Consider the following 19750-nt stretch of genomic DNA (forward strand, 5'->3'; position numbering starts at 1 on the left):
TCTGAAGTTGAAATACAGAGTAACTGGAAAAGTCTCACAACATTGTAATAAAACATCTTTATTCCTTCTTAAATATAATCTCTAAGACTATAAGCCTATAATTCCTGCTATATCTCTCTTAATTATATCTCACTTAATTGAGTGGTTGTTATAGGCTTTCCTCATGGAGAATGAACGTTGAATACTGGCTTCAACACAACATTGGGAAAAAAGTGGAACACAGGATACATCACAAGGTTTTGGTGCCCCATGAAGCGTTGCAGAGCCAGGAGGAGACACAAGCCAGAGAAAGGAGCACATGTGGGGCTGTGGCCGTAGGACCAGGGCTGAGCAATTGTGATGGGGCTGCGTCTCCCCTTTCTCAAATGGCCATGGCCAGAGGATGTAGACATAGTGCAGGATGCAAGGACCTGAAGCCAAGAGAAGGGATGGGCAGCGGGCCCTGAGGGAAAGTTGGATAGATAACACAGGAGTGATGAAGGGCACAGTGGGAAAGGTAGTGTGATACCCACAAGGGCTGCTCCTCCCTGCTGAGCATCCATCTCTCCACTGAGGGTCTGTGGCTTTGTCTGGCTCCAGGCATTGCACTCAGATTAAAGTGTCCTTAGAGCGCTCCTTAGAGAGATTTACAGCCACATGGTTCCTCACACAGCTCCTCGTGCAGCCCCAAGACCAGGGACTGATACAGAGAAGTGCGTTCATGAGTGAATGTATATTATTTTGTGCTCCCCCACAAAACCAGGTAAACTGCTGTTCCTTAATGTTCTGCAGTTTTCAGTCCCTGATCTACATGGGGCCTGAGCAGCTGTGCCTCCCCAGCACAATCTGGGAGCTAGGTCCGCTGCATAGCAGTCCCAGTGCTTCTAGAGCCTGATGCAGAGGAACAACCTGAAGCCCAGCCCTGTACTCTCCTCATAAGCTTGGGCCTACTGGCTGAGCAGCACTGGGCACCATGGCTCCTCTCTGCTGCTCCTGGATCAGTCCACTGGTGGCAAGAACATGGTATGACGAACTGGAGTGAACAGAAGTTAAAAAACATGGGATTGTTTCTGGTAAGTGGGTAATTTCTTGTTCAACATGCTAGCTCCTCAGGTGATGAAGTCCTGGTGCAAATGAAAGGAGTAGATCAACTAATGGAGTGAGGGAAGAGAAGCCCCAGACGGGCCAGGCTGCTGGTCCAGCTGAAAGGACTCAAAAAACCAGTTGTTTGAGAAGCCTCACAGCCCCCTTGGATTAATACAGTGTTCTGTCACTTAGGGTTTGCTCCCCATCTCAATGTTCATGGTGTCCATCCACGACAGCCAGCTTAAGGCAGCTGGCGCTGCTGCCTTAAGGGGCAGGAGTGTGGGCACAGGGTGCTTCTCCCCGGCCAGACCAGTGCATGCTGCCTTCTTCCCAGGTCCAGCTTAAAACATCTCCTCAGAGACAAGCGTGACATAGAAACTAGGGTAGACCCAGTAAAAATCTGCTCTGCCTCCAGTGCCCTTCATATACATATATGTACATATATATGTATATACATATATATATACATAACTGGAAAAAAAAAAAGTCTTTCCAGTTATCTGTTGCATTATTCTGGCAAAATGCTGGGAGTACAAACCAGAATGTTTTATGGAACCTCCTGTTACACTCTCCAGTCCCTGGAGCAAGCTGGTAGGGATGATGAAATCTGTTCTCCAAGCCCCCTGCTAGCATTATACAGAACCAAATTATCTTTCCCTGACTGATACGTATGACTTTCCAGCACTTTGTTTCTATTTTTCCGATATAATTTTTCTTTTGGTTTTACCTTATTTTCCCCACTGCCTTAATCACATCCTTCTCCTGCCGGCTTGCCTCTCATTTGGGTATGTGATCAGAAGGAGGCTGTATCAGGTGAGCACTACTACTGAATTCTTGTGCTTGTATCCTGCCCCAGCTGTCCTCCCATCCTCAGGTTAGCTGACAATCTTGGGGCAGAGGGATCATGCCAATGTGCTCTGGCAAAACGCAGCATAATCTGCAGGAAAACAAAGAACTTTTCCAAGCCTGCACTCAGGATGAAGGGTGCTGTCGCCATTAGCACATTATTCCACCAGCTGCTGCACTGCACATCATGCCTGAAGACAGGTCTCACCTGCACACAACTTGCTCTCAGCGTTCTGTGAGCTGGTGCGGAAGGAGACCTGCACGCTGCCCCCTGCTGCCATAGCCAGAACAATGCCTTCTGAACTGGTTATGGGTTTTGAAGTGAAGGGTTTTTAAATGCCTCAGCTCCACCTACCAGACCTGATCAGAAGTGACATCTGCAGAGTGCTGACTAATGGTCTCTGGAACAGGGGCAGCCCAAAGACCTGCTCACTTTGGGAGGCTCTGGTTGGTGCAAGAGCATACGGAGCACCCTGGTTAGACAGCTGCAGGGTGGAACAAGCTCTGGGATATGGGATGAAGGAACTGCAGTCCTAACTGGGAACAGATCACAACATTTGATACAGGTGGGGCAACTCCACAGCACATAATATTTCTGGAAGGTGAGGGATGGCTATCACAGTGAGAAGCTGCTCTCAGTTCACGGGTATTGACAGACGGGGAAGACCACAGCATGTAACATACCCATGTGCAGCCGCAACCCACAGTCTCCAGGGCTGCCAAGAGCACCTAGACGTGGCCTAGATGTGTGGCTCACCCATAGCTGCATTTCTCTTCTCAAACTTCATTTTGAGCTCTGACACCAGGGCGTTGTGTGCACTGCTATGACCTCTCTTCTTCAGCTGCTTGTTGATGAACTTGGGAGTGAGGGAGCCAGACACAGTTGGCACCCGCCACACTGCGGTGTTCCCACTGGCGGCCAGGTTGGGGGGCGGCGGGGGCAAGGGAGCGGCTGGGGGCACGGGGGCTGCCTGGACGTTGTTGTTGCTGTTCTCGTTCTGCAGGCTCTTGGCATCGTCCTCAACGACAAACTTCTCCGCAGCATTACTAGGCCTCTTGAACTTCAGCCACTCCATCCTCACCGTGCGGGACGGCTGGGTCTGTCTCTTTTTTATGATCCTTCTTACCGGCATGATTTTGTTGGACCGCTTATTGCGCCAGAACATGGCAGTAGAGATCATGATAGTTATCAGCACCATTATGCCCATGACACCAGCTAGCACTCCTAAGGCTTTCATGGGGTTATCTTTAGTTTGCATCAAAAAGGCGGCCATAGGCCCTTTGTGAAGAGTCTGTAAAAGAGTACAAAGGAAACACATGACTTACTCTGTGGGACAGACAGTAACCTAGAAATTTCATTTGTCCAAAATATGTATTGAGCAGGGATCACTATTGGAAGTTGTCTCTAATGAAAAGGGAGAGCCAAAGAGCCAATCCAGCTTTGGGTAATTTAAAGCCTGGGCAAATGCTGCAGTACTGTGAAATGGATGGCCACCAAACACGAGTATGTGCCAGATTAGGGTAGGCTCCTGTGTATCACTTAGCATTTGCTTAACTTGCAAGAACTGAGCAAGACAATAATTGGCTCTGGGAACTGCAGCAGTATTGTTGCACTGTACTGCAGAATTAATTTCCTAGGAATAATAGTGCTAAACCAGATATAGGTTTATTATTAGAAAATGGTCTTTCAAGAGCAGCCACAGGTGATACAGTGATGCACTTTACAGGACTATCACTGAATATGGCATTAAAAAGATTACGAGAAAACTTTGTTTTATGAAATTACAGTATATAAATGAGTAATAAGCAGATATGTGCTGCATTCCGTTTTCAAGTACTCTTTTACAGACACAACAAAACTCTTCGAGGTAGGGGACGTGAGTAGTACTAAAGAGCTTTGTTTTTAAAAGAAATAAGCAAAAACATAAGCTACATATGGCATATTAAGGACAAATGAATGACCAGTTCACTTTGCAGCTTAGCACAATGTGCGTCTTGGCGGTCCCCGTATAATTTTGCGGATTTTGCCCTGCGGGTGGAGCTTGGATCTTTTCACACTTTTCCAGTACATGATGGTAGAGATCACCATTGTTACAGAAATGGTGGAAAGGACGCCACTCATGCAAATTCCAAATATCGTCCATGGACGCTTCTTGAGGCCTAAAATATAGGTTTTTACCCTGGACTTGATCTGGAAACGTCAAAAATAAGAGAAACGGTCAACCCAAATGCAGTTATGCTTGAAAGAGGTGAGCACCTATTATAAATACAACTAGGGAAGTAGGGTAAAATGTGTACGGAACATGGAAAATAAAGAAAGATACGTGTCTTTGCTTCACTTCTGTATTTTCATAAACTACCTCTGAGACCACTGTTCCCATATCCTAAATATTTCTGATTGCTAAAGAGAAATGGGCAAGGAAATGCTATTGAAAGTCATGGGCAGTCTTATTTTAAAGGTAGGGAGAAACTTTCATTCACTCTTTGCTATGCAAAGAGTGTTTCCATTATTTAATCAGCAACAGAGCTTAACTAGAATACAAAAGCAGAGCAGCCCATGACTGTCAGGGCTTCACCATTCTGTATTAGATGGCTACAGTGTACATGAATTCCATCAGATGGCTATAATGAGAACCAGCCCAGAAAAGAGCTGGGAACAAGTGGGCAGGTACAGTACTGGGATAGGAGTCTGGAATTAGCTGTATATCAGTTTTGAGAAACCAGAATTCTGCTCCTGGGACAAGATTACAATTCAAAACCTGAATTAACCAAACAGGATGTCCATGCCTCTTTCTGTTACTGAACTTGTGACTTTTTTCCTTTGGTTTTCACTTTTCTGCCACAGCAGTTTGCAGCAGGCGGACATCACAGTGTGCACACACCTGGCAGCATCTCAAAAGCCTGTCATAGTGCGTGGGTTGCTGAGAGCAGATTGAGTGGGCAGCACATCCAGAAGCAGGACCCAAGAGGAGGAGCATGTGGTTTAGCTTTCAGCCATGAGAGCCACTGCAGCTTATTGGCTATATTTAGAAGCTTAAGTAAGCGGGCAAAGCTGTTAAGAGCCCAAGCTGGTTGTGTCAACTTGAGCAGGTGGGTATGTAAAACCAACCAGCTGGTTCTCAGGAGTTCACTCACACCTTTTCAGCATCCCTTGAGTTCTTCCTCAGATTAAATCTAGCCTTGTTTTAGGGATGGTCACGGAGTACGGGAGAGGAGGAAATTAATTCAAAGACGGTATTTGTTGAAACTTTCAATCAGGGGCATCTAAAACTAAGACTCACCAGCTATGTTTAGAAGTCTAAACCAGCGGCCAAGGCTATTAAGAACCAAAGGTATCACAGATTAAGCTGTCTAAATGTGGACTTAAGCTTCAGTCCCCAGAGAGCTGTAAATAAACACCCTCATATCCTTGCAGGGCTGCAAAAAGGAGGCAGTGGGATCCACCATCAGGCCATTCTTAGGATCAGCTACTACCAGTGAAAATCTTGGGCAGCAGGAATATCTCTTACTGTGATGTAAGGGTGAAAAAAGCATAGCTTTTTCAGCATGTGCTTCTTACTCTGTTGAAAAAGGATAGGAGGCTAACAGATGCTATTCAACACCAATTTCCCTAAAATGAAACTCAGTTAAATTAAAAGACTTCTGGAGTTTTTCATCGCTGTATTGTTCCAAGAGCAAAATTTGATGTGCAATACTGCTGAACTTAACCACAAGGCATCTATCTTGAAGGGCGCAGCCTTGTGTTAATTGCAGTGGTAAATGTTAACCAGAAAATATGCCTGTTTAATTGCTTGGTGTGATTAACACTGCAAGAAATCCCTTAGAGAATACACTCAAAAATATCTTTCTTATCCAAAATCAGTAATACTTAAATGACCTCCAGACAGCTAACTAAAAGAACCCTTTTTCAACTGGTGCACAGAAGGAGGAAATGGACATTCATAACAGTCAGAGAGAGAGAGAATACATGGTGTCCCTAAAGCTTCCTTCACCAAGTGCTAGCAGTAATCGTGAAGTGTCTGGGGCACAGGGAGTGAGCAGGAGCCTTCTACACTGCCGTAATACATCACTCAAGTGGAAGATGAAATTTGTGAGTGCTTTGTCAAATCACTACAAGCAGTGAAAGAAGTAGTGGAGAAATGTACAGAAGTTTCAGAGGACAGATGTTACATCAGATTAGTACTCCAGATCTCCAAATCCCTCACTTTGTGCCAGATATGTATGCCTGGATTGAAAGGAAGCAGAGACGGGCTGTTGTAGGAGACACCTTCTTTACATCAGGTGTTTATGTTGCTTCACACATTAGAAAGAAATCCAAGGAACTGTTAATCCCAAAGCGCTAGATACTCCTTCTTTTCTTCCAGATATCCTTCATCCACAAGTGTAGATGCTGGAAACAGCTCAGATATATATCATCTCCCCCCAGCAGAGGAGGTGTAGGTCTCTCTCACTCCCGTCAACACCCCTCAGCCCTGTACCTCAGCCCCTACAGACACTGGGGCTGCAGCCCTGGTGGGTTGATGCCAAGAGCAGGGATGGGGAGCTCCTCCTGCGCATTTGGTACTCAGAGTTTACCTTGTTGATGAGCAGAAGTGCTCTCTGCTGAAACTTAACTTCCAGCAAGCTCTGAAGCATAATCAAGGAGTGTAATATAAATCCACCTGATAAAGAGTATCAGTGGAAAAAAAGGAGGCAGAGAAAACAGAAAAAAATCACCTGGTTGCATCTTGAGCCAAAAAAAAAAAGAGAAGGTGGTGTGTGTAGGAAGAGATTTGTATGTTTACCCAGTCTGTGCCTCGTCCAGTGGCTAATGATGTGGATCTCATCCATATTAAAGCCCATTTCCTCTTTGCTGGTGCCTACTTAAAGACACGGCAAGTAACAATAAATAATAACCGCAGAAGCATGCACTGCTCACCATAAATCGCTGCCTGCTCCTTGGTAGATGATAAAGTTGGACTAATGAGAAAGTCAACCTATGTGTTCTATCTTGTAGAGTCAACTCCTTTGCTAATAATACTGAAATTACAAAACTCATATTCAAATTTCTATATACTTAACAAAAATCTATAAAGTCTCCTCGCTATTCCTGCACCACTAATTTTGATTTGCAAAAATGTTCTGACATATCTCACTCCGTCCCCAGCCACTTTTCAGTCACTTTTTGTGAGAGAAAAATATTTTCCTTTTTTGAGCGTGAACAAAAGGTCAGAGATTTGGCAGTCAGCATTTATTTTTACTCTCAGGAATCTATAGTCCTTAATTTTCACCTGTCCCTAACAATCAAATGCAAGAAACTCATAATTGGAGGACTGGAAGGCATGTCATATAATAAGAATTGGCAACACTGGATTGTTAAACTTGAAGAAGGGGAGGTTAACAGGTGAATGTAATGCTCTCTGCAACTTTTTTTCTGAGGAGAGAAAGTGGAGTGGGAGGAGTTATTTCCTCCCAGCTACCTAATGGTGTGGGATACATGTGAATGGCTCTGAGCTGCATTGGGGGAGGCTCAAATTGGACATTAGGAAGAACTTCTTTGCCAAGATGGTAGTTAGACACTGAAACAGGCTTCCTGTGTGTTTAGGAGGCATTCTGATAATGCTTTAATGCTTGGGTCAGTCTCAAAGTTCTATGGCAGACAGTTGGACTCAATGATCTTTGTGGTCCATTTCAACTGAAACTATTCTATTCTAGCTCCCAATCATGTTATGCTCCTACCTTTGTACCTTCGCAGTTTTTCTGACCAAAATACCTTCTACATTTGTGTCTGTGGAATGTTCTGTGCTACAGAGCTACCAAAGAAAGAAGCAGTGGCAGGCAACATTTTTTCCTGACAATTTCAATTCCTGAACTGTTTTTAAAGATGTCTTGGAAATGAAACAAGCAATAGCTACACTTTGGTGCCTCTCAAGAGTCATCCCACCTAAGAATTTTTCTAAAATGTTTTCTTACCTCCTCCGTGATATCAATCTTCAGAACTGCTGTGGTACTGAAGGATGGGGAGCCTCGGTCTTTGGCCTGCACCACCAATGACCATATGCAGTCTTTGTTCTTTGTAATGTTGTGGATGATGTCCAGGGAACGGATATAGGACTTCAGCTTGATTTCCCCCGTGCTTTGGTCTATATCAAACACATTGGCTGGATCTGCTTGCATGATGGAATAATCCACAATGTTGTTTGGTTCTTCTGCATCTTGATCTATAGCCTGGTAAGGAAAGTGAAGAGAAAAAGATGACAGTGCTTGTGTCTTTGCCCAACGACAAAACTTTGGAAGTTTCTGAGCATTAAATTCTGATAATATCCATGCAGTAAAATTACTGATCTGTTTAAGTTTGGCCTTGGAAACAAATTATCCTTTCCTGACATCAGCTGCGCTATATTTACTTGAGAAAAACATCAGTGCTAGCAATGTAGCATTCTGTAAATGACATCTATTTCAGATTAGAGGAAAAAAGAGGAAAAACTGTAGAATGCACATGGTCCATTGCTAGGGACTATCTCACACAGTGTTGTGGACAAAAGTTGAAGTGAATAGAGAACAACTGGATTAGCTCCATGCACTTTATAGATGCCTTAAGGTTTGTGCTGTAGTTTTATTCTACTCATGCTAGGTGTTGCACATTCAGGCTTGACTGTATAAGTTCAAATAGGTGTAACATAGGATGTTCTGCTCCTTCGCCTGTGAACTGCTACTGCAACTATTTTTAACCCCTGTTCTGCACTGGATCGTTATGTACAGTCCTGCAAAACGAAGGGAAAGAGCACAGTGGCATCACAGGAATGTTAAGCAAGTTGGGTTTCTTATGATCACTGTATAATTCAAGATTCTCCACCAGCTAACAGTTCAAATGCTGTAATAGAACTATATCTTTTACCTGTATAATTTTATTTCTCCTTTTCAGCAGTCTGTAAATACTATTTTTCCATGCTGTAATGCATTTGTTACACACAGATGGGTGTGAAGAGTAAAGCCTCAGGAAAAGGCAACCTTCAGGCATTAGTCATGATGATCCCTGAGCAATAAACTGCATAGCTGGGGCTTTTCCAAAGCACTCTGTTTTGTGACACACTATGTTCTTTCTCACCTCTATCTTCACTGGTGACCCGATGATCATCGTCTTTTCCTGGATGTTTTCATTGAATTCTGGAGAGTGGTCATTGACATCTAGCACAGTGATAAACACTTCAGCCAAGCTGTATTTCCCATCTGTGTCCTCTGCTTTCACGTAGAAATTATACTTTGAGTTCACTTCAGCATCTAATACAGCCCAGGGTTGGGTGTAGATTATACCCGTCGATGGGTGGATTAGGAACCTGGAAAAGAAGCATTGAGAGACTTATGGGGTTTTTTTGTTTGTTTGTTTTCTATTTGGTTGCTTAGTATGCATTTGTCTTCTAGGGTTAAGGTGGGTTCTAAACACTGAAAAACTTGGGGCACGCTGTGCCCCAAAGATTAATATAATTCACCAGCCTCATGCCAGAGTAATGTTTCTGAATCATTCATTCTGCTTGTCTTTAGGTCTGGAAGTCACAAAACAACCAGTGTTTGGTGTTTTTCTATTCACTGCTCACATCATTTCAGCTGCATTTTCTGTTATAGACTTTGTCCTGAATAAATGCTCACCATGTTGGCCTTCCCCCATTTCTTTGCATTAAAACATTGAGGAATTGCCTATTCCTTCAGTTTATAAGAAGTGCAGTGTATTAGATCATGTTCTAAATAAATTGAGATTGATTGATGTATCCTTGATAGCTAATGGAAGTTTGCTGCATATCATTTTTAAGCTCTTTTCTTCTTAGAATAGGTAAGAAAAATAACTGTTCTCAAAGTCCCAAAACTGCAGGCCAAATTATTTCTTCCAAAAATAATCACTTTTCCACAGACTGCCACTGGGATGAAGTGGGTGTTCAGATTTATCTGTAGCAAGTTCAATTCTATACAATTGTAATTACTGATACACTGTCAAAAGTGACAAGCAAAAGCTTGGATTTATAGAGAAGATACTAACACACTATCATTTGTAAATGGACTGCCAATGTAGGCTCCAAACAGCAGGGTTTTTAACAAATAGAAGGTTTTACATACCCTTTAATTAAAGTAAAGAATGACAAAACATTTTCTGTACTACAGATGTGAGTATGATTGAGAGTGATTATAAAACAAGTACTTAATAAATGGGATTCATCAATTCTTTCCACTTATCTGTTAAATACAAACACTAGACCCAGTGGTGGAAAGAGTTGTGCATACTCTTGGTAGCAGTCAGTGCCTGTGCTGAGTGCCTTCTTAATGCCCAGCCCAATGAAACCTTGTAGAGAGACTCTCACCATCCCCATCTTAATGGAAGAAAGAAACACAGAGAAGTGAAGATATTGCAGCAATGTGCCCCACTACCAAAGTCAGTTTGGAGGGAATAGCACTGATGTAATGATTATGTCTTCAAGGGCTATCAACATTCCTCTTACTCAAGAAAAAATCACTTTTCTGCCAGCATAACTGCATTTATGCTGCTGTAAAAAAAAAAACAACAAAAAACAAACAACAACAACAACAACAACAAAAAACAACAAAAAAAAACATGTTCCTAATTGAAAATCTCAAATCTGTGCATTCAGTGATTCTGGAGGTCCAAAACTCGAAATCAGTCCAGCCTTGGAGAGCCATGCCAGCCTGGCACAAGCAAAACAAACAAACAAAAAAAAACCAAACAACAACAACAAAACAAAAAAACCCACCCAAAATATATTTAAGAACAGACAAAGTGTTGATATCCTAATGTGCTCATTTGATGGTGTAAGAACAGAGTCTGAACATCCCTGCAACTCCAATCAGAAGAAAGTATTACCTACACCTTTTTCTAAATCCTTTGTCAGAAACCTTAACAAGCTTTGTTGCACCAGCTGTTACATTTTAAACCAGAGAAGTCTGCCTCTATGACATGACCTCGGCCTGCTTGCCTTTATGCAGCTAGCTTAAGGACTTACTGAGTGGATCAAAATAATCCGTCCTGGAAGTGCTCCCATATGTGTACCTCTCTGGCTACAGAAGAGGTTCACCCTTAGCATCTTGGATTTTGGATTTTGACAATGTCTTCTAAATGGCTTTTACCCTAACAAGAGGAGTTCAGCTCTAACTCCAGGGGATAAAGCCTGGAGAAAAATGGATTGCGGGGATGAGTGCCTCAGCAGTTCGTTCTTTTCCACGTTCTGTGTTCAGGAGATGCAACTTCCAGCAATGATATCTGTGACAGACTGGTGATGCTAGACAAGGCTAGGAGCCCCAGCCAACAGACCAGAGCAATCACTGGGATGGGAACAGTGTGGGCAAAACCAGTGTATTGGGATGCTCTTACCCCTACTTCCCAAAGGCAGGGAAAGGGAACTAGAGATAATTACACCACCAAATAAGGATCAAATTCCATTGTTCCCTGATGTAGGGCTATAAGGTTTAAATATATAAGATGCCTTGAACATTCAATACAGCTGGCCTTCAAAGTTCAGGTTTACATCTTTGAAAGTATTGACTTCTTTGATTCATTTTGACAGGAGTTGGAACTCAACTATTTGTACAGCTACACAGAAAGGGAGGATAGAGAGCATGGAATTTTTTCCCCCTATAGTGAGCTTTTCACAACTAGACCAACATCTCTCATTTCTCTTGCACATGTGCCTTAAGTCTGGTTGTATATCACTTAATTTTCCTTTTTTACTTACAGATCTGCTCCCGTTCCATAGATAGAGTACTTGACTTCTCCCCAAAGCCCAGAGTCTGGATCTGTAGCCTTAAAAGTAGAAGAGACAGCCATATTCTTAAATTGCAAAAAGAAATGTATTCATTTTTCCTTTAAAAACAAGTCACTTAACAATGAAAAGACTTTTCCCTCCTTATCCCAGAACATTTTTAGGGGGAAGTCGCATTAACAGTTGTGCTCTTCGAAAACTGACATTTATAAATTATGGTGATGATGATTATTTTTTAACACAGGGAAAAGTTCTCCGCTGACACAAAGAAATGCCAAAGAAATATTCCCAGGAAGGCAGAGAAGATGCCGTCGGACTCCTGGCCAGGCTGGTGCCGGAGGCAAGACGCTAGGTGGCTCTATTTGTTGACATTTAACGCATCCTTCCTTTACGAGCAACGAAGTCGATCTCAATGACACAAACAAATTGCCTGCTATCAAGCCTTCCCAATTATCATTTAAATATTAATGCACATTCTCTGGTCATAATAATTTACTTTATCCAGAGGATTTTTTTTTTTTTAATCTGCTTATTTAATTGATTCAGTTTAAAGTAATGCATAACAAAACTTTCAAGTTATTTCAAGTTATACTTAATAATCACTTTTAAAAATGCAGATACTACATCAGATGATGTCTTTGTTCTGGACTCTTGTATAACATTCTGCACGTGCAGGATTCTCCTTATCCAGCGAATCTTGCTTTGTGAAATATATTTATGAATACAGATCAAGCACTGAGTTGGTGCCACTTGAAAACAAACTTCACATGGAATCTTCAGCTATGCTGTCCTTTTCACCTGGGCTCAGAATGGTTAGTTTTGCTTCTTTGGGAAACTTTTCATAATTTTTTTGTTGTTGTTATGTACCTTGTGGAATTGCCTACTTTTCTTGCTGCAAATACAGTGGTGCATGGAGTCAAGGTGACTTGTTTTGTCTGCCAATCCCCGTGCAGCCAGGAGCTCTGGGACATGGGATGTGTTTCCCAGCAGCTGCATTGAAGAGGTACAGCTTGCATCTAATGGCTTCCAGCCACAACTCCAGCACAGCACCCATATAACACTGCTTTTATGAAAATGTGAGATACAAGAAAATTTATAGGCATATTATTCCCTCTGTGAGGAGATGCTTACAGGAATCTTTCTTTCCCAGCTCTAAGCATTTTAGTGTCGTAGTCTTCCCTTAATGACTGTCTAATTAGGCATGGAGCAGCCAGACTCTTCCCAGGAAGAGGAGACTAATACCCACTAAACAGCCATCTTGTTTTCTTTTTACTTGTACTTAAGCAAGAAAATCCAGTAAATGCAATTCCACTTAGCCATAACCAAATATTTCCATTGGACACGGATTTGACTGCAGCCTTCCTAGTACTCAGTGATCATGTGATTTCTCTTAAAAGCAGATGGCCTTTAATTCAAACAAAAATAAATAAAACTTGTTCTGAAAAACAGTTTAAAAATACTGATATCTATCTGAAAAATATTTATCAGTATTTTAAAAAATTATTATTATTGTGTTGATTCTGGAAAGGAACTGGAGCTGAATCCAGAAGCAATGTGGCAAGCTGGCCTTTTAGGATCCCTTCCAACTCAAACAATTCCATGATTTTATGATTTTTAAGGCCTTCGAGCTGCCTGCGCAAATAGCTAGAAAAGAGAACATTTATTTACAGGTGAGTAAAACTTACAGTTACAGCAACTACATTTGAGCCCCCTGGAGAGTTCTCGGGGATCCTGGCAATGTAGTAATCAGAGGAGAACTTTGGGACATTGTCATTGGTATCCAGCAGGCGTATCGCTACATCAGCTGTTGAGCTGAATTTCTCTGGTGTGTTCACCTCTATTGCAAGAAGCTACAGAAAAAGAAACAGAAAATGACTAAAAAGCACATGTTATATCCTAGTGAAAGCTTTGAGCTTTTGATTGCACAGAAGGGTTACTGCCACGGAGCTCTTGCCCACTTTTGTGCAGCTCCTGAGCTGAGGGCTGTGGGAGCTCCTCTTCCCTGTGCGTTGGAGGAAGGCTGCATTGCCCATAGGTGGCAGGGCTTGGAGCAAGAGTTTGAAGTAGGTGGGGAGAAGACCACCAGCATCATCTTTTGGAACTGTCACTACTGTGTAAACAGGTGTAGTGGTTAGGAATAAATAGCTACAGGATTCCTGAAGGCTTACAACCTGAAGGATTGCTTGAATTACCTCAGGGCACATATGTTCTCAAAGGAGATCTTGTTGCCATGTCTCTGCAAACTCATGTTCTTGGATGATTCAAAGGGTTTTGGCAAAATAAATTTTTAAAAGTAGAGTCAGGCATCACCAAATCTGCATGTGAGCAATCACCTCCTAGGTCAGCACACGGATAAAATCTTACTGCTTATGATGCATGTGGTGCTGTAACTAAATTATAGCATCTGCAGTGAAATCATCTTTGGTGATAGAACTGGCCCATCCCAATGTGCCTTCTGACAGCTTAGTGCTTTGACTTTCTGTTTAAGTTCATTTTCATTCCCTCTCCATTCAGCAGCCACAGTCTGGCTCTGTCAGTGCACCAGCAAATACTTCCCATGGGATGGGATTTTTGTCAGATTTCTGATCTGCAATGTATTATGCAGTGCTACAAGCAGAGAGAGAAAAAAAAAAAAGCTAGAACTGTTACTTCACAGGACTGCATAGCAGCAATTAATACAAGTGCCAGAAAAGTAGACAGATATAACTTTAAAAGTGGCAGGAGATTCTTTAAAATAGACTTTTATTTTGGCAACCGAGGATAGTTGCAGCTGTGTCTGGTCCCAGTGTGCAGGAGATGTGAGTGCCTGCAGACACAGGATGGTGGGATCGGGCTCTCCTCAAGGAGGGATGTGCTCTGAGCCAAAAATGAAGGGAGTCCTGACGGCTGAGAAAATCTAAAAGCCATCTCTGAACGGAAGATGTATTTTCTCTGGTGGCCTTTGCCTTGGGTGGTGCTTTGGTGTGCCTCCCTGTTGAGTCTGCTTTAATATCTCTCTGGCATTTTGCTGTTCAATAACAAACCAGAGAAACTGAATTGTTGCTTATAGGAAAAAAGATTAAAAAAAAAAAAAAGAATAGTTTCTCAAAGCTGCTGTGGGATACATATTAAATAGAAATAAGAGCCTGTTTCACCCTAAAGTCTATGTAGAATGACTAGACTAGGTTAGCAACTATAACGAGATAGAAAGCAATTTTGACTTCTCAAGGAAATGGAGAAGGCCATGAAGTCTTTATAAAGCATTTGCTCAAATGTATCATTACCATATCATCCCACTGCACCTTCTTCATTTGGAATTTAGACAAAGGCTCTGAGTTTTTGGCAAAATCATTCGATATTTCTTCTGTAAAAATAATAAAACAAAAGTTTCCAGCATTCGGATGATTGCTGGCTCTTGTGTGGCTGGCTTGGAACATAGGTGAGAAGGCCCCAGATCAGTCTGCAAAGGGCCACACAGGGGAGATACGCTTTGGCAAAGGCAGTGAGCAGTTTTGGGAAATTATCTTCTGGTCAGATGGGGTTTTCGGCCAGCCAGTATTCAAAGTATGATAATGAATTGAATTACTTCTGACTACACAGGTGAATTTCTGGCTCCAGGGAAATTAGAATTTCACCCTGTAAACCTAGCACTGTAGAAGTAGAAATAACATCCTTGGAGCTTAGTCTGGAATGACTTGGACTATACACAATTTCCACTGATACTTAATACTCAACAGCTTGTACTGTCTGGAGTAAATTATCCCATAGATGGATCTATTAAGCCTTTCGGAAGTTGATGAAACACAGGGAGAAATGATTTTCCTTTCTATGGAATATAAAGTCAATGGCAAATCATCAGATAGCTCCGGGTGGACGGGGGAGATAAATCCCTTCGGATTTGTCAGCCATCATACACATATCAGACACATGAGCAGAGGGGGTCCAGAAAGCACAAGTACCTTAAAGGTTAAGACCTTGAATTTTTCATAGTCAATAGCAGCAGAATTTTCCACTATTATTGTAACCTGAGCCTCATTCAGGACCGTCTGGGGAACGACTCGAAAAATGCCACCGGGTCCGACAAGACGGAGGTTGAATTTAGCATTGGCTCCCTGTGAAGAAAAGCAGATACTGCATTGCTTTTGGTGAATGATGCATTTCTTACAGCTTAAGCTGGCTCTGTTTCTTCAAGCTGTATGAAATTAGAATCAGTCTTACTGCTGAGAGCCCTCTGTTCTCCATACCCAGGGAAAGAAGCTTAGCTATATAATCCCTTCAGCCCTGGTCACGAGACATGTAACTTTTCTGTAAATAGATTGACAAGCTCAGTTATTCTTCCAGTCATAATGGAAAAACCCTGCGGTGGGTCTGGCTAGGAGAAGCAATCTTTTGGTAAGAAGTTTTTGACTTTCTGCCTAGTGCTGCAAGATAGTGCAGGAGAGAGGGACAGCACCGCTTGTGTATGGGCGTGGAAGTTCTGCCTTCTCCTGGTCCCTGCCGAGGGGAGATGACTGACCCGCCCAAGCCGGGACGATGGACCTGTCAAAAAATCCAACCTGTAGTTTAAGAGCTCACATCGCAGAATGACACGGAGCTGTGAAATTGTGCAATTTCCAAACAGAAGTCGGACCTGACATTTTGCACCGACTGGGTTAAACTGGCCCTGAGTTGTGGCCTCTGAGCCTTTTGGAAGTTGGTGCACTTGGGAGCAGAATGAAATGTGATACATGTCTGACAGCTCCAGGTGAAGGGAAAGCCCAAATCCCAGCGTATAGATAAACCTTCTAGACAATAGAGGAGAAGAGAAGTGGTGATACCTAGGTTAGCAGCACTGGTGTGTGAGATGGCGATGGCATGCCAGAGTGCCAGACAAACTTTAAAATCTGCTACAACATGGAGAAGAAAAAATGAAGTGGGATTCCTACATCTCTGCCTTACAAGGGAGCCCACTGAACTACGTTTCTAACGTCACTGTTTTTTCCAGTAGTAAAATGAGTACACTGGGGCAACAAGCTGCATTCCCTGCCTAGCTGATGCTGCTTTCTGCCCCCACAATCAACCTTGAGATGAAGAATTTCTAATAGCAACTTTTGAACAGGATAACTTTGCTTTTCTATTCCTGAGAGTCGTTACAAGCAGTTCCTGCTGCAGCCCTGCCCCATGTCAAGACAAAAAGTATTCCATGGTAGATGCCAAGGAAACAAGAGTGATCCTGGATCTAAGTATAGTGGTCTGAGTTGGCCGGTTACAGAAACCCCTGCTGCTACACAGGAGACAACAGGCTTCCTTCTGCCAGGTGTTATGGCACGCAAAGCAAAGCCAGAGCTGCCGGACTGCAGGGAATGGTGCCGGTGGGGAGAGGTGGATGTCTGACCACAAGAAATCCTCTGCACTTGAACCCGCGGTGCTGTGGGGGAGAGTGCTGTCTCCCTTCAAAGGCTCAGTGATTTTTGACAGTGTTATCCGCCCAGTCCAGATCTGTGTGGAATAAGCCCTGCTGCACATAGCAAAGCAGACAGCCGCAGGACAGAGGAGCAATGGAAGGGACGGTGACACCAGGCCTTTAGTGGTGTCTGCTGGCTGAAGAGAGTGGGGTGAGAAATTTCTGTGTGATGTTCTTGCAAGATGGCATTTCCATCAAACTGTAGGCCTGAGGCAGGCCGTGATTGTGGCTTCCTTCTCACCTGGACCACCAGAGACAACAGTGGCTGTTAGAGACATAAGTCTTTACAGGGGGGAAAACATTGCTTTCTGTGTCTTGAAACAGTATCAGTCTGTAGTGGAAATACTAAATCAGGGACTGAACCAGTGATGGAACACCTTGTGGGAAGGCAGGACCAGCACAGGTGCATGCAATGCAGTTGAGTGGCCAGAGGGTCTGGAACCAGGATCCATCCCTTCCCAGACCTCATTGAAGGGTTGGCAATGGAGATGATAGTGTTTGCCACTGGGAATCCCTACCTACCTGACGCCTTCTGAAGGTAAGCAACTCTTTTATTATCATGGCGCTTTCTGTCCCATGATAGCATTACAAAATCCTATCCCTACAGAGTGATGTCTTGTGTTGTACTAGGAAGCTTCTTGAGAAATTTGAACTATTAGCTGTATTTTCTGCTTAGTTTATAGTCTAACATGCAGCCCTGAGTATTTTGTCGGTCTAGGTGATACGTATGTATTTGATCTCCAAATAAAAGAGATAGGTTTTGTTTCTTCTCTTCTGCAGCAACGTCCTCAGTGACAATAGTGAGATAGACGCAGCGCTGCTTTGAAAGCAGTCATTTATCTGCTTGCTGCAGTGCAGTTGGAGGGAGGTGGAAGAAGCTGGTGGGTTTGATAGAGTACAATACAGTCAAAACAGCACAATACTGAGAACAGTTGAATAAGAGCACTCTTTCCAATGACAAAACAGTTGTCAGATGCATTAATCTCTCTTGTCACTGCCTACTCTGAGACTAACTCAGGTGGATGCCCTTCCTGCAGTATTCAGCTTAGGGATCCCTATAGCAACCATCACAATAGTATCTGTGAGTGTCAGGGGTCAGCTAGATATTGGGCTGAGATGGATGGAGTTGTCTTTTTTTTTCTTTGATCAGTTAGTTTGGTGCTGGCATAATTTTTAAGATGACCTAAAAATATGACTCCAATGGGAATGATATTTCAAAGCATGAATTACAGACTCTGGTTGTAACATAAACTCTAGAAGGATAATACGCTGCCATAAATACAATGTAAGGGCACAGACAGAATTGTTTCCAGAGGGCTTATGAAAGGTATGGATGGAAACTTAAAGCACTTAAAGTTGCTAAAGCAATTGGGGCTTCAGTAGTTATCTAAAGGGAATATGTTCCCAGACTATATGCTGACAGCAACTGAACATAACCAACAGACAAAGGAAATGCATGAAGACTATTCAATTTCAGAGGTCCTCGAGAGGTGGGCTGCAGATTTGGGACCGGCGCTCTTCTCTCTGACATAATGGTCAGACTAAATGATGTATGACAAACTAAATATGCCTTAGAGTCCAAATTCTCTGTGGCAATGGTCTTGGCAAGTATTTTGCTTGCCCTAAGCTTTCTGGGAATGCACGTGAAACAATTCAATTCTAAAAAAAAAACTGAAGGCCTGACACTTGCCACTCTGATGTCCATTTCTATCTTTGTGAAAACAGGGCAGGAAAACTCACAGTTTCCACGTACCTGATCTGAATCATTGACAGTAATCTTCAGCCCTCTCAAGATTTCACCCTCTGGGGGATGCTCGTACATGGTCAGTTCAAATCTGTTCTGGGGACCGCTTTCTCCATAAAATGTCGGCGGATGGTTGTTGAGGTCGACCACCCTTATAGTCACCATGGCAAAGGCATATGCTGAGACATCCCCTTCTGGGCTGACTTCTGATGCCTGGACAAAGTTAAGAGAGAGAAAAGAGATGAAGGAATATTCCCTTCTTAGCTGCAGCTGGCTCCTTCCTCAGTTCCATGTTTGGGTCTTGTTTTGCATGCAAAAATCAACCTAACAGCAGTTTTGTACAAGCATTCACAGTCTTATGTTGCTGTAGAAATCTCAGTCCACTTTGCAGTGGAATTCACGACGATTAGAAAGTGTGGTAATAATTCAGTCTCAACCAGCTCTGATGGAAAAAATTCTTGTTTTGTTCTTGAGCTTCGTATTTCACCCTAGGTAAAAACAGTCCTCTAAAGACAGATAACTTGATACAGACAAGATAATTGCTTGCCCAAAGTATTTATGAAATGGAAAAGGAAGATGAACTTGACATTTGCTGAGTACCATAGGTCTTTAACTGGCAGAGTTCTGGAAGGGCAGCAGCTTTGGATCTCTGAGAGGTAAGATGTACTTGAGGTATTCAGGCTGCGTGAAATTTGAAAGAGCAAAATGACAGTTCTGTTCTCTGATTTGCAATTCTGCTTTGCCATCTGGATAGACTTCATTTAAGCTGGGTATAGGTTGTATAGCAAATCTAGCTGCTGTTTTTATTAACTGAAAGACAAAATCTGTTTAAATTAAACAATTGCAACATGCAGACAAATTCACCTCCTTCAATTTAAGGTGTTTTTCATGTCAGGACAGAAACTGTTGGAAGAAAAAACACATCCCTAA

General features: G+C 42.8%; 1 protein-coding gene across 1 annotated transcript in view; it reads right to left on the bottom strand.

Annotated features, from left to right (window-relative positions):
- Positions 1 to 2651: 2651 nt before the first annotated feature.
- The window catches only part of CDHR1 (cadherin related family member 1), a 33120-nt gene continuing 16021 nt past the window's right edge, over positions 2652 to 19750 (bottom strand). The window contains 7 exon segments of the mRNA XM_042818679.1: positions 2652 to 3203; positions 7864 to 8118; positions 8999 to 9227; positions 11628 to 11695; positions 13340 to 13504; positions 15593 to 15745; positions 18830 to 19033. Coding sequence (XP_042674613.1) covers positions 2652 to 3203; positions 7864 to 8118; positions 8999 to 9227; positions 11628 to 11695; positions 13340 to 13504; positions 15593 to 15745; positions 18830 to 19033 — 1626 coding nt within the window.

The sequence above is a fragment of the Centrocercus urophasianus genome, unplaced genomic scaffold, assembly GCF_019232065.1.
Source record: "Centrocercus urophasianus isolate 14NV4802_14NV808 unplaced genomic scaffold, USGS_Curo_1.0 seq_17, whole genome shotgun sequence".
Lineage (NCBI taxonomy): Eukaryota > Metazoa > Chordata > Aves > Galliformes > Phasianidae > Centrocercus > Centrocercus urophasianus.